At 49.7% G+C, this 22176-nt stretch overlaps 1 protein-coding gene across 2 annotated transcripts; it reads left to right on the top strand.

The window, feature by feature from the left end:
- Nucleotides 1-1793: 1793 nt before the first annotated feature.
- On the top strand, nucleotides 1794-18415 carry LOC146025679 (zinc finger protein ZXDC-like). Of its 2 annotated transcripts, none has more exons than XM_083155667.1 (10): nucleotides 1794-2805; nucleotides 8495-8647; nucleotides 9655-9733; nucleotides 10354-10484; nucleotides 10990-11154; nucleotides 12006-12664; nucleotides 14785-14863; nucleotides 15450-15479; nucleotides 15828-15929; nucleotides 17607-18415. In XM_083155667.1, the coding sequence occupies exons 1-10, from the start codon at nucleotides 1872-1874 to the stop codon at nucleotides 17858-17860; spliced, it is 2586 nt and encodes an 861-aa protein (XP_083011793.1). In that variant the 5' UTR covers nucleotides 1794-1871; the 3' UTR covers nucleotides 17861-18415. The 2 variants fall into 2 exon arrangements, with proteins under 2 accessions (XP_083011793.1, XP_083011795.1); XM_083155669.1 differs by having other exon boundaries at nucleotides 15450-15613; nucleotides 17607-17828.
- Nucleotides 18416-22176: the final 3761 nt, after the last annotated feature.

Below are 22176 nucleotides of genomic sequence, written 5' to 3'. Positions count from 1 at the left end.
TCAGGAGGAAAATAGCTCAACGCGTTTCCCCGGATTAATAGACTTCCGGCTATCAACGCATTGAGCTATTTTCCACCTGAGGAAGCCGGAAGTCTATAAATCCGGGGAAACGCGTTGAGCTATTTTATCGGACATATTTACCAGTCGTTAGCGGATAAGTAGATGTGACGTGCCTGCGCTGTATTACTCCCACCGAGCTAGTCCCTGCGCTGTTTTACTCCCACCGAGCCAGTCCCTGCGCTGTATTACTCCCACCGAGCCAGTCCCTGCGCTGTATTACTCCCACCGAGCCAGTCCCTGCGCTATTACTCCCACCGAGCCAGTCCCTGCGCTGTATTACTCCCACCGAGCCAGTCCCTGCGCCGTATTACTCCCACCGAGCCAGTCCCTGCGCCGTATTACTCCCACCGAGCCAGTCCCTGCGCCGTATTACTCCCACCGAGCCAGTCCCTGCGCCGTATTACTCCCACCGAGCCAGTCCCTGCGCTGTATTACTCCCACCGAGCCAGTCCCTGCGCCGTATTACTCCCACCGAGCCAGTCCCTGCGCCGTATTACTCCCACCGAGCCAGTCCCTGCGCCGTATTACTCCCACCGAGCCAGTCCCTGCGCCGTATTACTCCCACCGAGCCAGTCCCTGCGCCGTATTACTCCCACCGAGCCAGTCCCTGCGCTGTATTACTACTAGTAGATACACATGCAGAGCACTAGTAGATACACATGCAGAGCACTAGTAGATACACATGCAGAGCACTAAATACACATGCAGAGCACTAGTAGAGTTACACATGCAGAGCACTAGTAGATACACATGCAGAGCACTAGTAGATAGTTACACATGCAGAGCACTAGTAGATAGTTACACATGCAGAGCACTAGTAGATACATATGCAGAGCACTAGTAGATACACATGCAGAGCACTAGATACACATGCAGAGCACTAGTAGATAGTTACACATGCAGAGCACTAGTAGATACATATGCAGAGCACTAGTAGATACACATGCAGAGCACTAGATACACATGCAGAGCACTAGTAGATAGTTACACATGCAGAGCACTAGTAGATACACATGCAGAGCACTAGTAGATAGTTACACATGCAGAGCACTAGTAGATACATATGCAGAGCACTAGTAGATACACATGCAGAGCACTAGATACACATGCAGAACACTAGTAGATAGTTACACATGCAGAGCACTAGTAGATACACATGCAGAGCACTAGTAGATAGTTACACATGCAGAGCACTAGTAGATACATATGCAGAGCACTAGTAGATACACATGCAGAGCACTAGATACACATGCAGAGCACTAGTAGATACACATGCAGAGCACTAGATTAGATACACATGCAGAGCACTGATAGATACACATGCAGAGCACTAGTAGATACACATGCAGAGCACTAGTAGATAGTTACACATGCAGAGCACTAGTAGATACATATGCAGAGCACTAGTAGATACACATGCAGAGCACTAGTAGATACTCATGCAGAGCACTAGTAGATACACATGCAGAGCACTAGTAGATACACATGCAGAGCACTAGTAGATACACATGCAGAGCACTAGTAGATACACATGCAGAGCACTAGATACACATGCAGAGCACTAGATTAGATACACATGCAGAGCACTGATAGATAAACATGCAGAGCACTCCATATGCAGAGCACAGTCACTGCGATAAATCAGGAAGAAGCAGAGCAATATTACTCAGTTACAGAAGGAAAATAGTCCCGGCGGCCGGTTGCTAAGCAGCTGACGGTCGGCGGATGGGTACAAGTTGAGAGGGCGCTTCTCCTCAGCAGCTGGGCATCGGTCTCCCTCCGCGGGATCTATATGCTACAGGGACACCAAGATGGAAATCCAGGGGCCGGCGGGACAGCAGCAGCAGCAAGATGGCGGTCCCGGGCTCCCCGCGAAGAGTGAGGAGGGCTCGGAGGACGATGACCGGGCCGGTACCGGTGGGAACGTGCACCCCATCTACATGGTGGTCAACCTGGGTGCCCTCCCGGTCGCGGCCGACAGGGCCTCGGATACCTCCCGGCCCGGCGCCGCACCGGACCTGGGCTACCTGACGGTGCGGCTGGAGAACGGCGTGCTGACCCTGGGGGCCAGGGAGGTCCCGGAGCCCGGCGAGAGCGCGGAGAGTAGGCCTCATCCGCGGCCTGGGAGTCACAGCGCTCCCGCCACCCCGCAGCAGGCCTGGGCCTCCGACCTGTCCCCGCAGGGGGACCCCAGCAGTAGTGGCGCCGCCCAGCACAGCTTCTCCGAAGGCCTGGACGACGTGGACATGGTGCTGAGGGACCCCGAGGACGAGCAGGTGACCGGCTTCCTGGTGGGGGACATTGGGGAGCTGCAGGTGAACCTGGGGGAGGCCCTGGACCTGTCCAGGAAAGGGGTGGTTCTGGTCTTCCGCTGCCCCGAGCCCGGCTGTGCCAAGGCCTTTGACCGCAAGCAGCAGCTAAAGGTCCACCTGCTGAGCCACGCCGAGGACCAGCGCCCCTTCAAGTGCCACCTGGACGACTGCGGCTGGTCCTTCACCACCCTCTACAAACTCAAGCGCCACCTGCAGTCCCACGACAAGCAGCGCCCCTTCTCCTGCCAGGCCCCGGGCTGTGGCCGGAGCTTCACCACCGTCTACAACCTCAAGGCCCATCTCAAGGCGCACGAGCAGGAGAACCAATTCCGCTGCGAAGCCTGCGGCGAGTCCTTCCCCACCGCTACCAAGCTCGGCGCCCACCGGCGGACGCACTTCGAGCCGGAGAGGCCCTACACGTGCGAGTTCCAGGGTACGTGGCCAGGACGTTGGTGGCTTTGGTCTTGAGGCCCGTAGGAGTTGATGGATCTTTGTGGGTTACTAATGGTTAGCGCTAGAAAATCAAACCATTCCTTATAAAATGGCTTTGCCCCGTACACCCGTCATTGGGAGTCGGGATCCCTAATCCCAGCAGGGTTCTAAACGTGCAAGCACACCTAAAGGTGCCCACAGGCGCATCAATTGTACTGTGCTATGCGTTTTTGACTACAATGGTTCTATACAATTTTTCTTCCAGCTTGCTATGAGATGTGCACTTGGATGCATGCGATGCGATGTGATGAACCCATGTTTGTAATGTTAAATTTCAGATGTAGTCTAAAAAGTACGTGCAGCACGTACTTTTTTTAGACATACAATATCGGCTCCCGGGAACGCGCATCGCACAAGCCCATAAACACCACCCGATAATTGTACATAAGATGCGTTTTGTACTTAAAAAGTACAAAACTCATTTGATAATTGTAGCGTCTGTGGGCACCTTAGAGGTGCGTACACACGGGGCAATATGATCGCTGGCAATATATTGCTCAGCAATCATATTGCCCCGTGTCCCGTTTTCATCTGCGACCAGAGATGGTTGCAGATGAAAATTTAAACACTGCTGGGTGAAGAGGCAGGGGATGTCGCTGGTCGGAGGAGCATGTTCCTCCGACCAGCGACCATTCAGGGGCTAAAAACGGGAGCACACACCCAGCGATTTATCGCTGGTGCACATTCCAATCACTGGCAATATGGTCGCTCAGCGACCATATTCCCAGCGATTTCAGCCCCTATCGCCCCCGTGTGTACACAGCATTAGTGTGGTTTGCGCTATATTCCACGAGTGACTGATTGCATTCTGGCCCCCATGAGCTCAGAGACTTAAGATCCTGGCTACAACAACAAAGCCGGATATGTTCTAAAAGAGCCTAATAATCTAGGACCACTCCAATGCATATACATAAGTAGACCAGTATTTCACCGTGTGGGTCTATCTACTTCTGGTCATGCCTGGGCTTCATCTGACAGCAAAGAAGACCTCTGCATTTTAATGCAACTATTAAACATAACATACACGTTCTATAGAAGCACTACAAGTGACAGCAGGCAAATCTATGTGCTAAGTTTTTGTCTCTTGCATAAATAAAATCTGGATGTGGTCATATTAAGTCCCATACACGTTGGCCCAAATCGGGTGCGGGTGATGTCCCCTCTGGTCCGATGTGTGGTCCAGTGCACATCAGACCTGAATCGGCGGTTGGGCAGGTATGCAGGGGAACAGGGGTCGCATGCGATACATCACGTGCTGGATCGCATGCGACCTTCCCGGGCGGCTCGCTGGCCATTCACTGCTCTGAGAGATCGCAGTAGTGCATGGCCAAATTTAGCGATCTTACAATGATCTTGCTCAGTTTTGCCATTTTGAGTGATCTAGTTTCCAATATCCTCCAGTGTGTATGCTGCGTGTAATTATCAATGCGTATTCTGCTGGTCAGCTCAGCTTTGACTATACCATAGTCCAGGCCTGCCCAACCTGTGGCTCTCCAGATGTTGTGAAACTACAAATCCCAGCATGCCTTGCCACAGTTTTGCTATTAGAGTGTTAAAACTGTGGCAAGGCATGCTGGGATTTATAGTTTCACAACATCTGGAGAGCCACAGGTTGGCCTGTCCTGCCATAGTCAATGACTATGTACGGGTGGCCAGTTTGTATGCTCAGTATCGCTAACGATGATCGTACCTGCGGGTCCTGAATGATGTATTACGTCGTATGTATTGTCAATGACTGTACAGAGCAGATACCCGATGAGGTCACGTAACGATAGAATTGAATGTGTATGCACTATATTATCGATTGGGAGTTCAGGGGAAATTGGTTACTATATTATTCGTAATAATCTAGTGTGGATGAAGCTTAAAGCTGGCCATACAATAGGCCGGTGGTTCTCGTCCTGGGTGCCGGACAGTTTCCCGACAGTGAAAACCCTGACACTTGGGGTCCCGACGGCCACCGGCTATTCTCCCTTGGGGGGTCCTCGGCCCCCATAGAGGGAGAATAGAATAGGTGTTGAGCGTAGTGAGCCACCGTGCCCACAAGGGGCTTTGTTGCGCTCACCCCGCTGTCTGAGTCCGGCCAGTTGGGATCCCGATGTCGGGCTAATGACTGTTGGGACCATATACCACACTCCTCGTCCTCAGGACCCCCTAACTGTTCACGTTTTCCATGTCTCCACACAGAATCGCAAGTGAAGTAATTGGCCCCAACTGTGATCTTTTAAAATGTGAATGAGTGCACCTGCAGGGTGACCTGGAAAAACGTGAACTGTTGGGGGGGGGGGTTTCCTGAGGACCGAGGTTAAGAACCACTGCACTAGGCGATTTGGATGTAGTTTGGCCACTCTTTATGCGGCTGGCGATCAATCCTGTAAAAAGCATCCAAACCGCATGTATTTGCCAGACCGGCTTGGCCGGTATCGCATGCAATATACCGTATACAGGGTTCGCAAATACGCGCTATAGCGCGTATTTTACCCTGAAACGGCCACCGGGGACTCAGTTTGTAAAACTGAAGGGGTCCCCGAGGACGCGCTGAGCTGCGCCTGTGAGCCGCCGTTAGCCAATCACAGCAGCGGCAGCGCCGGGACCCAATCATTACACAGTGGCCGCCCGGCAGCCAATCATTGCAGGTGCGCGCCCTGCAGTTACTAAAGCCGCGCGCCCTGCCATATTTTGTGAGAGCAAGTTCACCGCGGCGCGGTCAGTGTCTGTGTATCCTTCTGCCGCCCCCCGTTCATTCTGCTGCTGAGAGCGGGGGACGGGATGGCTGTAACAACTGACAGCCACTCTCGGCATAAGGAGGTGAGCGGGCTGTCAGCCCAGTGGGGGACTGAATGTGGCTGGAAGAGCTGACACGCTGCTCAACTCAAAGCAGCGTTTCAGCTCTTCCAGCCACATCCAGTCCCCCCGCCTCGCAGACAGCCCGCTCACCTACTCTTTCATCAGCTTTACCAGCCCCCCCCCCCCGGGGCAGCGAGCAACAAATGCGCCCCCACCCTTGTGGCATCCAGAATAACCCCCACCCCCCTGGCAACCAGAATACCCCCCTGGCAACCAGAATAACCCCCCCCCCCCCCCCCTGCGCCAACCAGAATGTAACCCCTGCAAGCAGCATGTAACCCCTGCAAGGAGCATGTAACCCCTGGCAACAAGCATGTAGGTAAGCAGCACTTATTTGCTATAATACATACTGGGCATTACATTGTGTGCTATAATACATACTGGGCATTACATTGTGTGCTATAATACATACTGGGCATTACATTGTGTGCTATAATACATACTGGGCATATCGGTGTGTGCTATAATGTGTACTGGTCATAACTGTGTGCTGTAATGGGTACTGGGCATAACTGTGTGTGCTATAATGTGTACTGGGCATTACGGTGTGTGCTATAATGTGTACTGGGCATAACTGTGTGTGCTATAATGTGTACTGGGCATTACGGTGTGTGCTATAATGTGTACTGGGCATAACTGTGTGTGCTATAATGTGTACTGGGCATTACGGTGTGTGCTATAATGTGTACTGGGCATAATTGTGTGTGCTATAATGTGTACTGGGCATAACTGTGTGCTATAATGTGTACTGGGCATTACGGTGTGTGCTATAATGTGTACTGGGCATAACTGTGTGTGCTATAATGTGTACTACTATGTGACCACACCACTTCCCCAAAAAAAACATGCCCATAATTTTTAGCGCGCGCCTCCGGCGCGCACTGTCCCTGTTTTCGGGTTTATATAGTTTCTAGTATACTTGTATCTTTATGCGAGTGGGCCAACGGTGTGTGCTATAATGTGTACTGGGCATTACGGTGTGTGCTATAATGTGTACTGGGCATTACGGTGTGTGCTATAATGTGTACTGGGCATTACAGTGTGTGCTATAATGTGTACTACTATGTGACCACACCACTTCCCCCAAAAAAACATGCCCTAAATTTTTAGCGCACTGACCCTGTTTTCAGGTTGATATAGTTTCTAGTATACATGTACATTTATGCAAGTGGGCCAATTGATACTTACCCCCCCAACCCACATGTGCCATGCTGGGGAGAAGGGGAGAGGAGGCTTTATTCCGTTAGGACCCAGAAAAGGTCCGGTAGGACCCCAATTTTTAGAAGTGAAGGGTCCCCGGGACCCACTTTTTTGGGTGGTTTTCGCGAACACTGGTATATGAAAGGACCGCATATGGTATATTGCATGCGATTCTGCCACCCTGGTGGGTTGAGGGGATAGTGTGCGACATTTCTGGGGTTTGGTGATCCTTTTTTTTTTTTACCTGCCAATTAGCCCAGAATAACGAATTTCTGGCATTGTAACCACAAACTGCTTTCGTCCAAACTTCACCTGTTCAGGTTATCCATAAGCGACTTCTTGCGGTAACGGGTGTTAACTTTGGTTATGGGAGCAAGTGATTTCACAGGTGCCAGGTAACCGGGGGTGATTACTAGTGCTGGTGTCTGCTCTGTACTGCTCCATGGCTAACACTTTCCAATAGAAGGAATGTGTTTCTTTAAGGTGCATACACACCATGCAATATTTTAAACAATATCGCTCCTTTTAGTGTTATTAAAATATTGCCCAATGTGTTTGGTACGAACGATGGTTGCTCCCCCCCCCTAGGTCATTAACGAGCCCCCTCCCCGCTCCACCCCTGTCATCTATCCATGCGGCTCAATTTGATTATATCATCAGTGACCATGTACAGAGTGGATACCTTGATGTCAGTGAACGATATCGTTAAGCGTGTATGAACTTGACTGTTCGCTGGAAGATTGTTGACTATCCCTTAGAGTGAATCTAGGGAATGATTAGGAGCTAATCACGAAGCAAATTTTTTTTCTCTAATGGACAAAACCACGCTGCACTGCATTTGGGGCAGAAGTAACGTGTGGAGAGTTATATATGGGGGAGTTTTTGTTTCTGTGCAGGGTAAATACTGCCTTATTTATTTTTACACTGCACTACTGCAATTTGGAGTTCAATTTAAACACGCCCCAACCAAATCGTAACTCTCTCTGCACATGTTACATCAGCCCCACCTGCAGTGCAGCATTGCTTTGTTCATTAGAGAAAGAGTTTGCTTTGGGATCATGCTCTTTTATATCCCTTTGAAACCACAACTATAACCCAGGTTATATCTGCGGTGTGAAAACCAAACAATAACTCTGTATGACCATTTTATCCTGGGTTATAAGAAGGGTTAGACCTGGGTCACCCTGTGTATAATAGGCGACCCGGTTTTAGTGTGACGGGGTCGGACCTGGGATCAGAATCCCGGGTCGGACCTGGTATAGTATCTTGCAAAACAATTTCCAAGCATTTGTCACAGTTCATTCTGTTATGTGTAATCTCAAAAATCTGGTGCACTGAGAGCAGAGGGGCAGATATGTATTAAGCCTGGTTAAGAGAGAAAGTGGAAGGAGATAATGCACCAATCAACTCCCAACTGTCATTTTCAAACAGTTTATTGCCTGGTGTGTCTACTTTATCTCCCCACCAGGCTTAATACCTCTGCCCCAATGTCATTGACACAAGTAGCTGTAAAATGGTGTTTGATATCTAGTGCTTGGTGCAGTCTTTAGTTTGTGACTTACGAATGTTTTTGTTCACTGTAGGTTGCGACAAGACTTTTATCACAGTGACTGCGCTGTTCTCGCATCACAGAGCACATGTACGGGATCAAGAACAATTCACCTGCTCTTTCCCTGGCTGCAACAAGCAATACGACAAAGCCTGCAGGATGAAAATCCACCTACGCAGTCACACAGGTCTGTTGGCCTAATCTGGAGTACTTCTGATGGAACCGTGGATGTGCTTTTGGTTCACATTTCTGTGCACCAGAACAGCATTAAATAGTCCACTTCCACTTTTTTTTTTTTTTAAATACATACCTTATATGTAAAGTTCTACCACCCGGACCCACTTGCCTAACCGGGTTTCTGTTATGGGGGTATAGTGTTCACTCTAGGAGTGACAGTGGGCAGGGCACCAGGGGGCAGACCGGCCACGCCGACGTCACAGCTAGGGGCGTGCCCGGGCCGCCGTCATCATGAAAGGGGCGGGCCTTACCGCCGCCGTCAAAGGGGGCGGGCCCGGCCCCTCCGAAGCCACTGTGCTGCCGGGGAAGTGCCAGACATCGCCGTCTGCGGCGACGCTGGGCTTCCCCATGAGGCTGTTTTAGCGGGGTGCTGCGAGACTGGCAGGGCGCATTTTGCCCTTTAAAAATTGGGCAGGGCGCAGCGCCCCCTTAAAACAGCCTAGCGGGAACACTAGGGGTATTCAATTTCGCAGGTGGAAATAGCGCCTCCTCGCCTACTCAATGCTACCATTTCCGACAAAACAGATCCAACTTTTTAAACAAGCCGGATCTGTTTTATCGGAGACAGCTGTGGATTTTTCAATTCATGGTTTTCTCGACAATCCTCAGACTTTCCGACAGTTCTGAAAATTTTGACTGTCGAGTTGAGAGAAACAAAAACAGTCTGAACGTCCAGACAGTCGGAATCTCAGGTAAAATACCCTCTAATGCTATTAAACAATGGTAATAATAAGCATATTGGAGTTTGCTTCTTTATCTACTTGCGTATGGCTTGTAGTCTCCTAGGTAACACACTTGTGTGAATGCTAGTAGGTTTGATCGATCACGGCACATGTGTTTATCATTTGTGCTATTTGTTCTGTATATGATAAATGCTGACTGCACAGAATAATACAGATAACCTGAGTGAATATCAGAGCTGGTTTAACCCTGTAATCCATTGTGTATGTGTTTCAGGTGAAAGACCTTTTATTTGTGGCTTTGAGAACTGTGGTTCCTCCTTTACGAGCATGTCCAAGCTATTAAGGCATAAAAGGTATTTATCTTTGGTAAACAGCCAATATATATATTATACTATTTTCTTTGCAGGCTTTAATACTGGTGTAGATTACTTTGTTCACTTTTAGCTATTATTGCATGGGCGCTTCTAATGTAAGTCTTGCAGTCTGCACGCACTAGAGGTGACTGTTCTGTAGGTTGAACCAAAAGCCACGAGAGAGGAACCAATTAATTTGTGAGGATCCGGTGATCCGTTTGAGGTTCCTCAGTGATGGCACTACTTCCTGATGAAGTACTAAGCCACATGAAATGGCGACTTCCTCTGTATGTACAGATGTCCTCATAAAAACAGCGCCAGAAGTTCGATACGATGCGACCGTGCCTTGCGCTGTGTATTATGTGCAATCTGTGACTTTAAAAGAACTTTCCATGTGTCCATGATCGTGGTCCAATTTCCTCTGCATCAATAGTACTCCCAGGTGGTTGTTCCGGCCCAGTTGTTTGAAAAAAAAAAAAAAAACCTTGCCTTGTGGCACCTTTTTACCCTCTTCCCCGCAAAATTAGACTCCGTCCCTGGTTGTTACTAGTTAAAGCACCTGCTCTACACAGTGACTGCAACGGTATTAATGTGTCACATGTTATGTTTTTTTGCTAAAGGAAACACGAGGATGACCGTCGTTACCAGTGTCCTGTGGACGGCTGCGGGAAATCCTTTACAAGAGCGGAGCACTTAAAGGGTCACAGAATTACTCACCTGGGAACCAAACCCTTTGAGTGTCCCGTGGAGGGTAAGCCTCCTGTTATTTGTCACATACATAATCCTGGCTGTGGATCAAAAGTATTTTTGTAGGGGGGTTGTAGATTATCGCCTGTGGACCCCCGATTAGTGTACCACGTACCCCCTCAGGGCTTGCTTTGGGTCAGGTTCCTCACTCCCATAATGTTGAGCTTTACTGTTCCCAATCCTAGTCCATGTGGATGGTAAAGTGTGAAAAAACTAAAACCTCATGTTGACCTATTCATGTGACCTATTGTCCGTGTCTACAAATAGTCTGTATCCCATAATCCTAGTATATGATTCACCTGTGCACTGAGAGTACTGGAGACTCCTGGTGTGACTGACAGATCTGTGCACATAAAGTTCCTGTACAGCTGTTAGATGTAGTTCCGTCTATATACAGATGTGCGTGACCCTGGCTGTATACCTCTATACATCTTCTAGTTAATATGGAGAGGTACGATGTTGCAGTAGGGATTCTCCTATATCCTCCTGACCCCGTCCTTCTGTATCAGGTTGTGGGGCCAAGTTTTCCGCCCGGAGCAGTTTATACATCCACTCCAAAAAGCACCTCCAGGACGTGGAGACCGCGAAGAGCCGATGTTCTGTGTCCAACTGCAGCAAGGTCTTCACTTCAAAGCAGAGCCTGAAATCTCACATGGTGAAGCAGCACGGCCGAGGTGAGGGCAAAACAAATGGCTGCTGCCTTCCATGGGGGGAGACTTCCTGCACTATAGGAGGCTTTTTCTGATGTGAATTTTGTTTTGAGTTTGGGGAATTTTTCTCCATATTTCATGTTGTATTCCTTTATTACTAGACTTGTATGGGGACGCGGCGCATCCCCCAGTCACCTCGCTGTGTGCCTCTTGCTTGCCACTTTCCCAGGTGTGTCCCAAACCGCCCTCCTCTTTGCCTGTGGCTCTGCCCCACCCTCCTCTTTGCAGCTGTCCTACCCCCTCCCTGGAGTGTACTTGTGGTGTGAACCCCTGTTCCCACTGTGCATGCTTGCTGGGTAAGGGACAGACCTTATGGAATCATAAAGACAGAGATGATAACCAGGGATACAGACACCTCTAGTTCGCTGTGTATTTTTATAGTTGGTGTACGGTGCCATGAAAGCACGCAGCGGCACCTGAGGCTAGTTGAGCAGCTTAAGCAGCCCATACACGCTGCTATGAGGGCGTGCTTTCCGTGCTGTACTAGCACAGATCACATTGCATTGCCTGTGCACACGTTGTGCATGCAATGCGATGCAATGTGATGAAACCTACATACAAAAAGTATGTGCAAGCACATACTTTTTGTACTGTGCGATGAGGTGCCACGGGAGCGCGCACCTCAAAGCACGCATAGCAGCGTGTATGGGCAGCATTAGAGCTGAATTGCTTTGATATCCGGATGTACCCCTGGAAATCTCCTCCTCACTTGAGTAAATTGTACCTGTCAGTATTGTCATACAAGGATGTTCTCATAAGTTCTGTAGCATCTTTACTATAAGGGTGATTTATATTATTTAATGTCTTTGTTCTAGACCTAGAAGCCGCCAGCTCCCTGACCCCCAGCAGCGAACTCACCAGCTCGGCCCAGAGTGACCTGAGTAATCTGGATCTGTCCTCTCTCTTCACAAACGTGTCCTCCAGCGGGACCGGGATCTCGGCCGACCTGACACTTGTAAACTCTGGAATTCTGACCATTGATGTGTCTTCTGTGAGATCTACACTAGGGGGCAACCTGAGCACCAACAGTAATTCTCTGGTCCACCCCGTAGACCCCTTGGTGCTGGTGTCAAACGGTGAGAGCCATCACGGTCTGGAGAGCTCCCTGTTGCTGGGAGCGACCGCGTCCATCCTTCAGCAGGGCAGCTTACACCTGGAGGACGTACAGACTGTGAACGCCGAGGCCTTGGGCTCTCTGGCTTCTCTGTCAGTGAGAGGCTCCAACCAGGATCTGCACAGCCTTACTATAGAGTCAGCCGCTCTTACCCCATCTGTCAGCCTGGCCACAGGCACCGCCATGCCAGAGTTGCTGACGCAGGCTAAGGCAGAAGGAAGCCTGTTGCCAACCTCCGAGGTCGTGGGGCAGCAGGAGGGGAGTAAAGTGGTGACTCAGTTCGTCTTCCCCAACCCCACAGGCAGCTACAGTTCTCAAAAAGAAATGGACTTTAGCTCTGTGGCCGGAAGCTCGATATTGGTAAGTGTCGCAAGCACTGTCATATAATCCGCTACTGCCAGGATTTGTCACGTGATTGGTTATTTCATCCTGAGAACTTGTTGCTACCTGCGACTTGTTTCCAGGTGACATTAGTGCTCTGACTCCTACAGTCCCTGGTGTCGGTGCACGTTGTGTAATGGGGATACGGTCCCTAGGTGACGTTGGTGCTGACAGGGCGCACGTTGTGTAATGGGGATGCGGTCCCTAGGTGACATTGGTGCTGACAGGACGCACGTTGTGTAATGGGGATACGGTCCCTAGGTGACGTTGGTGTTGACAGGACGCACGCTGTGTAATGGGGATGCGGTCCCTAGGTGACGTTGGTGCTGACAGGGCGCACGTTGTGTAATGGGGATACGGTCCCTAGGTGACGTTGGTGCTGACAGGGCGCACGTTGTGTAATGGGGATGCGGTCCCTAGTGTGACGTTGGTGCTGACAGGGCGCACGTTGTGTAATGGGGACATTGGTGCTGACGGTGCGCACGTCGCGTCATGGGGATACGGTCCCTACGTGTACACTGTGAGGATCGACCTACATTATGTTGACGATTTAAGTTGACACATGGAATAGGTTGACAATGGAAATAAGCTTTTTGAGCAGATTTGTGCTGTACCTACCATACGTTAGGGCACGCCTATCCAAACTATGGCTCTGCAGCTGTTGTGAAACTACAAGTCCCATCATGCTTTGCCACAATGTTGCTATGATACCCGTTTCACAGCAGCCTAAATTCCCAGGTTGGGCCCGGGAACGACCCGTGACTAGTTCTGGTGTGAAAGGTTCCCGGAGCAAATTCCCATGAATGTCGCTGGCCAGGTGGAAAGCCGGGTGAGGTGACTGCTGGGGACGGAACTGCCCCTCCCCCTCCCGCCGCTGCCTGTCACACAGGGCTGGTACCATCCTGCTGTTTGCACACAATCCCAAGACGAATGCTGGAACTTGTAGTACTACACCTCCCTGCGCATGTACAGATCCTCCCTCCTCCCCGGACACTTTCCCACTCACATCGTCTGTCTGAAGCTCCACCTCCTCCAGCGTCTCCTGAAGGTCCCCCGGTCCCCGTGCAGCCTCACTTCTGCCATAGCGCAGGACGCACACAGTATTAATGCAGGGACGAGGCTGGTGTCCAAGGGGCCAACCCAGGAATGTAACTACATGATCCAGGGACCATGTTCCTGGGTAAGTCCCTGCATTTTCTGGTGTAAAAGGGGTATTGGTGAATGCTAAAACTATGGCAAGGCATGCTGGGATTTGTAGTTTCTCAACAGCTGGAGGGGCCACAGTTTCGCCATGCATGTACTAGGGCATGGAGGGGAAATATAATAGTATGGTAAGTGCAGCGGTACACGGATACGGTGTCCATGTTGCAATTCGGACCAAAAAATGTGAAAAACTCATGTTGACTTATTTCCTGTGTCAACCTAATCCCTGTCAGCCTTCATGCAGTTGACCGAATGACCCATCCCCGTGTAATGCTGCATGTGCTGGTATGGGAGATGCCGCGCATTCTAGGCTTTAGGCGGATCTCTACTTGCAGCTGAAGGCGTAGGCCGCGCTCGTAGAGGGCTTCCCACAGCAGCAGCGTCTGTCTGCAGCCTTCTCTATTGCACTAGGGGTAGGACTGGCATAAAGCTAGGGGCGTTTCTGGTGCACAGAGGAGATAGATATTATAAAAAAAATTTGGGTTACTCTGGTAGATTTTAGGGGCCTCATTCAGACCTCCGCCTCAGTTCAGTGGGAGTGACCATAGCAATACTTGGGTGTCCAATGATTGCGATGCTGATCCGGTGCAGCCGACAAGGACGCAGCCAGTGGATCACAGAAGCCGGCAGTGGCACAAGACTACAGGACCACCCATCCCTCCCAATACGTTACCCACCCATACCTCTGCATATGGTCATAGGGCTGAAGCCGGGCTTCATGCTGGCACATGGGGAATCTGCATTTTGCAGTAAATGTATAGATGTGGGCAGCGTTCTTGTAGATGGTGGCACCATGTGTTATAGATATGATTTGCGTTGTTCAGGTCAGTAATTCCGCTGTTTGGGAGCGTTGTGATGGTGTTGGCATTAAATCCCCTGTGTCTTCCTGTTTCCAGGAGAGCGGGGGCTCAGCGAGGACAGACTACAGAGCCATTCAGCTGGCCAAGAGCAAGAAGAAGGGCGGTGGCAGCGCAGGTGAGCTGGATTCCCCGGGAGAAGGACAAGGTTACGGGTCTGTGACTTCCCCGCTGCTGACATAGCATTACAGTGCAGGCTGTGATAGCGGAACGAGCGCCATGTGTACTGTTTGTGGGTAATGGTTATTTTCTCCTGCTTTCAAGACTTGCGACATTGTATTGCTGCTATTCTGTTGGGCGGCCGTATAGAGACCTAAAGCCCGCATGCGATACTGTAGCAAGTGCCCGCTGGGAAGCTGCCGGGCATACGATACATTGTATGCGGTACATTTGGCATACGATGTATCATATTCAACCCCAACAAGTGCTGCAGGATTCTCCCATATCTGATAAATCTTATGTGCAGCACTCGGATCCGATGCTCGCGGGACCGCAAAACGGAGCTTAGGCACATAGAATAGCGCAATATTCACCCGATTTCTCAGGCCGATCTGTCGGAAGCGGGTAACAAGGGCCCAAATCATACAAGTCTATGGCTGGCTAAACGTATTGCCTTTCACCTAATATTTTGAAGCCATGAATGGGTCTACTCTTATATTCTTATGTTCAGGTTTTTAAGGGAAAATATTTGATTTTATTTTTAGGGTCTTCCCCTCCACAGAAAAAGAGTAAAGGTACAAAACCGAACTCTGTGGTGTCTCCTACTAGCAGCCGATTTGGCAGCAGCAGTGTTGTAATGCCAAATGGTGGACTGACGTTACGGGACCCGGCCACCGGGGCGCAGTATGTGCAGATTCAGCTGTTGCAGGTAAGTGCACAGACGCCGGCCACCTGCGGAAGCACCTGGCCCGCAGCACTTAGCCTGGGCAGTCCTAGTGGTTCCTTGTGCACTCGTGGATATTGGTATAACCCATGGAATAGCTGCTTCCGGTGTGCAGGTGATGGGTGCACCATGGCACGGACTGTGGCATGATTACCGTGAGAGTATAGCCAGTTTGTAACCGCTCTTTACTTGTCATTAGGACGACCCGCCAGGAGATGGCGACCTCCCGTTCCAGCTGAATGCCCAGTCTCCGGCCGCTCACACTCCACTTACTGTGGATTTGCCTGTACACATCCTGCAGGTATGGCGACTTAACATTGTAACCTCTTCTGGTACCTGTAAATGCTGTATTGCTGTTTGGTTACAATGTATCTAATGTTTAGGGAATGTCATTAATATATATATATATATATATATGGCAATCCATTTTACAAGCCAAAACCTTGCCATGTAAATGATTGCTGCTTTAAGAAACCCTCCGGATCAGCTGTCATATCACACAGACTGTGATCTCTGATCCTTTTCTGTATGCTCTGTTAATGCTTCTGTGCTGTTTGTAATCTCTGTGAATCTCTTGCTGCTAGCCAATCAGGTGCCTGTCTCTTACCGGTCCTCTGCCCCCACAGACAACGCTCCCCCATACACCTCTACAGGAGCTCTGATATTGGGTCCTGTTGGTGCTGGTGATTTGAGCAGCTGCGTATTGCCAATAACTGTATGTTAGTGCTTTAGTAGGAATGTGAATTAGTGACGTAACACACTGGCCCATCATGTCACTAAACTTTATTAGTGAACTTGATATGAATATAGTCCTAAGGTGGTGGGGTGTGGTTTTTTTTTTTTCTCTTGTACCTTCAGAGCAAGTCTGGCAACCTGCATCTGCAGTGAATTTTACTTTAATATAGTGAGAACAGATTTAAATGTATCTTCCCAGGTGCTACAGTACTTTCCCCTTTACCGTACACACGAGGATTCTACTGGTAGAACAGTGCCACTTAGTGATCAAACTGTGAAATGCAGGTAAAAGAACACTCCACTATAGTGTCACCGATCTACCACCTGTGGCCTGTCTCCCAGTGTCAGGTGCTGTGCAGGAGACTGGGAGCATCATTCGGGCACATAATTGTACAACTTGTTAGACTTGATGCAAGAAATGTGGCGGTTTTGTAGACTTGTACCGTAAATGTTGGTATTGGCTGCAGTTCTGGTCATGAGCTGGCTATCGGATATAAGTGTAGTGATCTTGTGGGTATTGTGGTCTTGGTAGGCAGCCAGTCAGTCAGGATATTAAATCTGCAACACTGGGGTAAAGCTAACCATTGAGAAGACTTTTTAATGCTCCCTTACCATGTTGGGGAACATTTCCCACACACTATTACAGGTAACTAGATTCCCATTGCCATCTGTTGATTTGAGAACATTGTTACTCTAACCATCCCACCTTCACATCCCTTTCTAGGTGTGACGTACAATCTATACATTGTGACTGATCTCCAGCTCTGGGGCATTCTGGTTAGAAGTGGGTGAGGGAACGGTTTGTGCCACAGGCCGAAAATATAAACCCACTGATCTGTACTTGCGTGCACTTTCTATAACTCCAGATTTTACAATCAGCCTAGGAGGACACTGGGAACAGAGGGGTATGGTGACTTGGAGACAGGGCACCAAGGTGTTAAACTTATTATAAGTGCAGCAGAAACCCCCCCCCCCTTTTTACCAATCCAGTCAGGACATAGAGGGGGTGGTGGGGGTGTAAGCAGGGCAGTGATGGGTCACAGGGACTGTTTCTGACCATTTCTCTAGATTCCGATCTCTTAAATAATCACCTGGGACAACATAACGATGGAGTCTTTGTGCCATTAATACATCCAGTGCCTTTTAAAGCTAAAGTGTAACTTAATGTAGTCTTAATTCACTCTAATGATTTCGGAAATGCAGTAATTTTAAACTCCATTTTTGTTTGTTCTTTCCCACCTAGGAGCCTCATGCCTCCACAGAAGAGGACGCCACCTCAGACAATTCTCAGTTTACAGGGAGTACAATAAACCTGCAGGACCTGGAGTAAGCTGCACCTGTGAGCAGGAAAACACGGAAGTGCCACTTACTGAGCGCCGTGAGGGGCGGGCATATCCTCTTCCGTTCAGGCCAGCTACGTGGGTGTCCCAGTGCAACTGCGTACCTCTCCCTCCGTCTGTGGGTTCTTCTCTGACGTGGCATTTCGTTTTGCACTAGTATATTCTGCTTACATCTCTTACCAGGCGTATTGTCACACAAACCTCTTCACGGAGCCATGGAAAGCTGGTCTTTATTCTTCCGTCTCCTTCTCTGCCAGTGGGGAGTATTGTGCTCTAGATCACGCGTTTCCCGTTAGCAGGACACTAACTGCCTCATTGTACTCAGTATTTGAGCTGTGCATCCAGAAATGTTGGGAAGACTCGTACCTACCTCCTGCGCCCACACGTCAGTGAGGGGTCATTCACTGCACCACTCTTACAGATCAGTCCTTTTTCTATTAGCCGACCCAGTGTCGGCTGTCCTATGTCTGTACATGTAATGGCTGATATTTATTTGTCTATGTTGCTAACCTATTATATATTTAGCTTTTTTTTTTTTTTTTTTTTGACAACGATGTACAAATATTTATATATTCTCTGTAGTTTAAATTTTTTTTTGAAATCGTCCAACAACCTACTGTAATATTTTTTTTTTTAAACCGGTGCATATTGGTGAATGGGGGGAAAAAGTATTAAAATAAAAAAAATAAAGAATTTGGTTGTTTCTACTGATTTTTAGCATTTATGCGATGTTTGTATACATACTGTATATAGATTGACCGTACAGTGTCTGCATGGAAGGTTCAGGGCTGTAGGATTACCAAACGTATCCATGTCTCTAGAGTCATCCACTATGCCACCAGCTTTCACAGGCCGAAGCTCGCTGAGCCTGACCTGTGGGGATGCTTGTGGGAACCATGAGTGTATGATTTATTACAGACACTGGCTACACTGTTCTAGAATAATGGTATTTATATTTATACCTTTTATAACCCTTTCTTTGAGTCCAGGGTACAGGGACGATGAGTAAGGCTTGGTGAGGTTGGAATGAGGTCCCACCAAGTTAATCTAATTTTCCCAGCAGCCCATGTTCCCCATACCCTCCTCTAACCCAGGTGTCCTTCAGGGTTTTCCTCCAACATTTAGAGACATACTAAATCTGGCCTTCCACCCTGAGGTTCTCTTGGAGGAGGCCCATCCCATCATGACACTGGCTTGGAAGGAAGACGTCTCATAGACCAGGACTGTTTAGGACCCTTTTGAGGAGGGACCCTGGAACTGAGAAGATACTTGCCCACTGACCGGTCCATGTGGATGAGAGGAAGGAAAGGAAGACCTTCAGTTCTGAGATGTGCTGCACAGGGAAGGACGTGCCAGGGTGGTCACTATTCTATCTAGCTCCTGACCAATATGAATATACCCTGCATATGGAAACTCCTATAATGCACTGTTAGAATTTGCTTACACCCTGCAGCCTGTGATCGAAGATGGAAACATCGGGGGCTGGATGTAATGCGGTGCGAGTCCGGCAGCTGTGTGCAATGCTGGACGGACTCAAGAGGTGTTTTTTTTTTTTTAAAGGGGCAGTTGTTTACAAGGCAAAACCATGCCTGGCAAATGCCCCTTTAAAGAAACCTCTCAGTTTGGCGGCTTCATACTGGCCCCTTGGATGCTAACACTCCTGAGTCCCACAGCAGCTTCTCCCAAACAGAGATCACCCAATGTACTGTGGGGGGTAAAGTTCTTTAGGTGACTGCCAGATGGTTGTGCCAATGTAACTTACTGCTGGAACTTTGTGCTACAGTGCCCGCCGGGCAGCCTGACGCCAAAGTCTCCTTCACACGCCACAAGCATTAGATTATACATGCCAGGTGTATAACCCGCATTACATGCACATGGGCAGTATGACTGGTGAGTCCCTGAGTGCCCATACACGTGTGTTTAGCAGCATTACATGTACATGGGCAGTATGACTGGCGAGTCCCTGAGCGCCCATACATGTGTGTGTATAGCAGCGTTACATGCACATGGGCAGTATGACTGGTGAGTCCCTGAGTGCCCATACACGTGTGTTTAGCAGCATTACATGTACATGGGCAGTATGACTGGCGAGTCCCTGAGCGCCCATACACGTGTGTGTATAGCAGCATTACATGCACATGGGCAGTATGACTGGCGAGTCCCTGAGCGCCCATACACGTGTGTGTATAGCAGCATTACATGCACATGGGCAGTATGACTGGTGAGTCCCTGAGCGCCCATACACGTGTGTGTATAGCAGCATTACATGCACATGGGCAGTATGACTGGCGAGTCCCTGAGCGCCCATACACGTGTGTGTATAGCAGCATTACATGTACATGGGCAGTATGACTGGCGAGTCCCTGAGCGCCCATACACGTGTGTGTATAGCAGCATTACATGCACATGGGCAGTATGACTGGTGAGTCCCTGAGCGCCCATACACGTGTGTGTATAGCAGCATTACATGTACATGGGCAGTATGACTGGCGAGTCCCTGAGCGCCCATACACGTGTGTATAACAGTATTACATGCACATGGGCAGTATGACTGGCGAGTCCCTGAGCGCCCATACACGTATGTATAGCAGCATTACATGCACATGGGCAGTATGACTGGCGAGTCCCTGAGCGCCCATACACGTGTGTATAGCAGCATTACATGCACATGGGTAGTATGACTGGCGAGTCCCTGAGCGCCCATACACGTGTGTATAGCAGCATTACATGCACATGGGCAGTATGACTGGTGAGTCCCTGAGCGCCCATACACGTGTGTATAGCAGCATTACATGCACATGGGCAGTATGACTGGTGAGTCCCTGAGCGCCCATACACGTGTGTGTATAGCAGCATTACATGCACATGGGCAGTATGACTGGTGAGTCCCTGAGCACCCATACACGTGTGTATAGCAGCATTACATAGACATGGGCAGTATGACTGGCGAGTCCCTGAGCGCCCATACACGTGTGTATAACAGCATTACATGCACATGGGCAGTATGACTGGCGAGTCCCTGAGCGCCCATACACGTGTGTATACCAGCATTACATGCACATGGGCAGTATGACTGGCGAGTCCCTGAGCGCCCATACACGTGTGTATAGCAGCATTACATGCACATGGGTAGTATGACTGGCGAGTCCCTGAGCGCCCATACACGTGTGTATAGCAGCATTACATGCACATGGGCAGTATGACTGGCGAGTCCCTGAGCGCCCATACACGTGTGTATAGCAGCATTACATGCACATGGGCAGTATGATTGGCGAGTCCCTGAGCGCCCATACACGTGTGCATAGCAGCATTACATGCACATGGGCAGTATAACTGGCGAGTCCTTGAGCGCCCATACACGTGTGTATAGCAGCATTACATGCACATGGGCAGTATGACTGGCGAGTCCCTGAGCGCCCATACACGTGTGTATAGCAGCATTACATGTACATGGGCAGTATGACTGGCGAGTCCCTGAGCGCCCATACATGTGTGTATAGCAGCATTACATGCACATGGGCAGTATGACTGGTGGGTCCCAGAGCTCCCATACACGTGTGTATAGCAGCATTACATGCACATGGGCAGTATGACTGGTGAGTCCCTGAGCCCCCATACACGTGTGTATAGCAGCATTACATGCACATGGGCAGTATGACTGGCGAGTCCCTGAGCGCCCATACACGTGTGTATAGCAGCATTACATGCACATGGGTAGTATGACTGGCGAGTCCCTGAGCGCCCATACACGTGTGTATAGCAGCATTACATGCACATGGGCAGTATGACTGGCGAGTCCCTGAGCGCCCATACACGTGTGTATAACAGCATTACCTGCACATGGGCAGTATGACTGGGGAGTCCCTGAGCGCCCATACACGTGTGTATAACAGCATTACATGCACATGGGCAGTATGACTGGCGAGTCCCTGAGCGCCCATACACGTGTGTATAGCAGCATTACATGCACATGGGTAGTATGACTGGCGAGTCCCTGAGCGCCCATACACGTGTGTATAGCAGCATTACATGCACATGGGCAGTATGACTGGTGAGTCCCTGAGCGCCCATACACGTGTGTATAGCAGCATTACATGCACATGGGTAGTATGACTGGCGAGTCCCTGAGCGCCCATACACGTGTGTATAGCAGCATTACATGCACATGGGTAGTATGACTGGCGAGTCCCTGAGCGCCCATACACGTGTGTATAGCAGCATTACATGCACATGGGCAGTATGACTGGTGAGTCCCTGAGCGCCCATACACGTGTGTATAGCAGCATTACATGCACATGGGTAGTATGACTGGCGAGTCCCTGAGCGCCCATACACGTGTGTATAGCAGCATTACATGCACATGGGCAGTATGACTGGTGAGTCCCTGAGCGCCCATACACGTGTGTATAGCAGCATTACATGCACATGGGCAGTATGACTGGTGAGTCCCTGAGCGCCCATACACGTGTGTAT

The sequence above is a fragment of the Crinia signifera genome, chromosome 8 (assembly GCF_055691185.1).
Source record: "Crinia signifera chromosome 8, ASM5569118v1, whole genome shotgun sequence".
Taxonomy (NCBI): Eukaryota; Metazoa; Chordata; class Amphibia; order Anura; family Myobatrachidae; genus Crinia; species Crinia signifera.
Note: the sequence above shows the minus strand (reverse complement) of the source record. Positions and strands in the feature narration are given on the sequence as shown.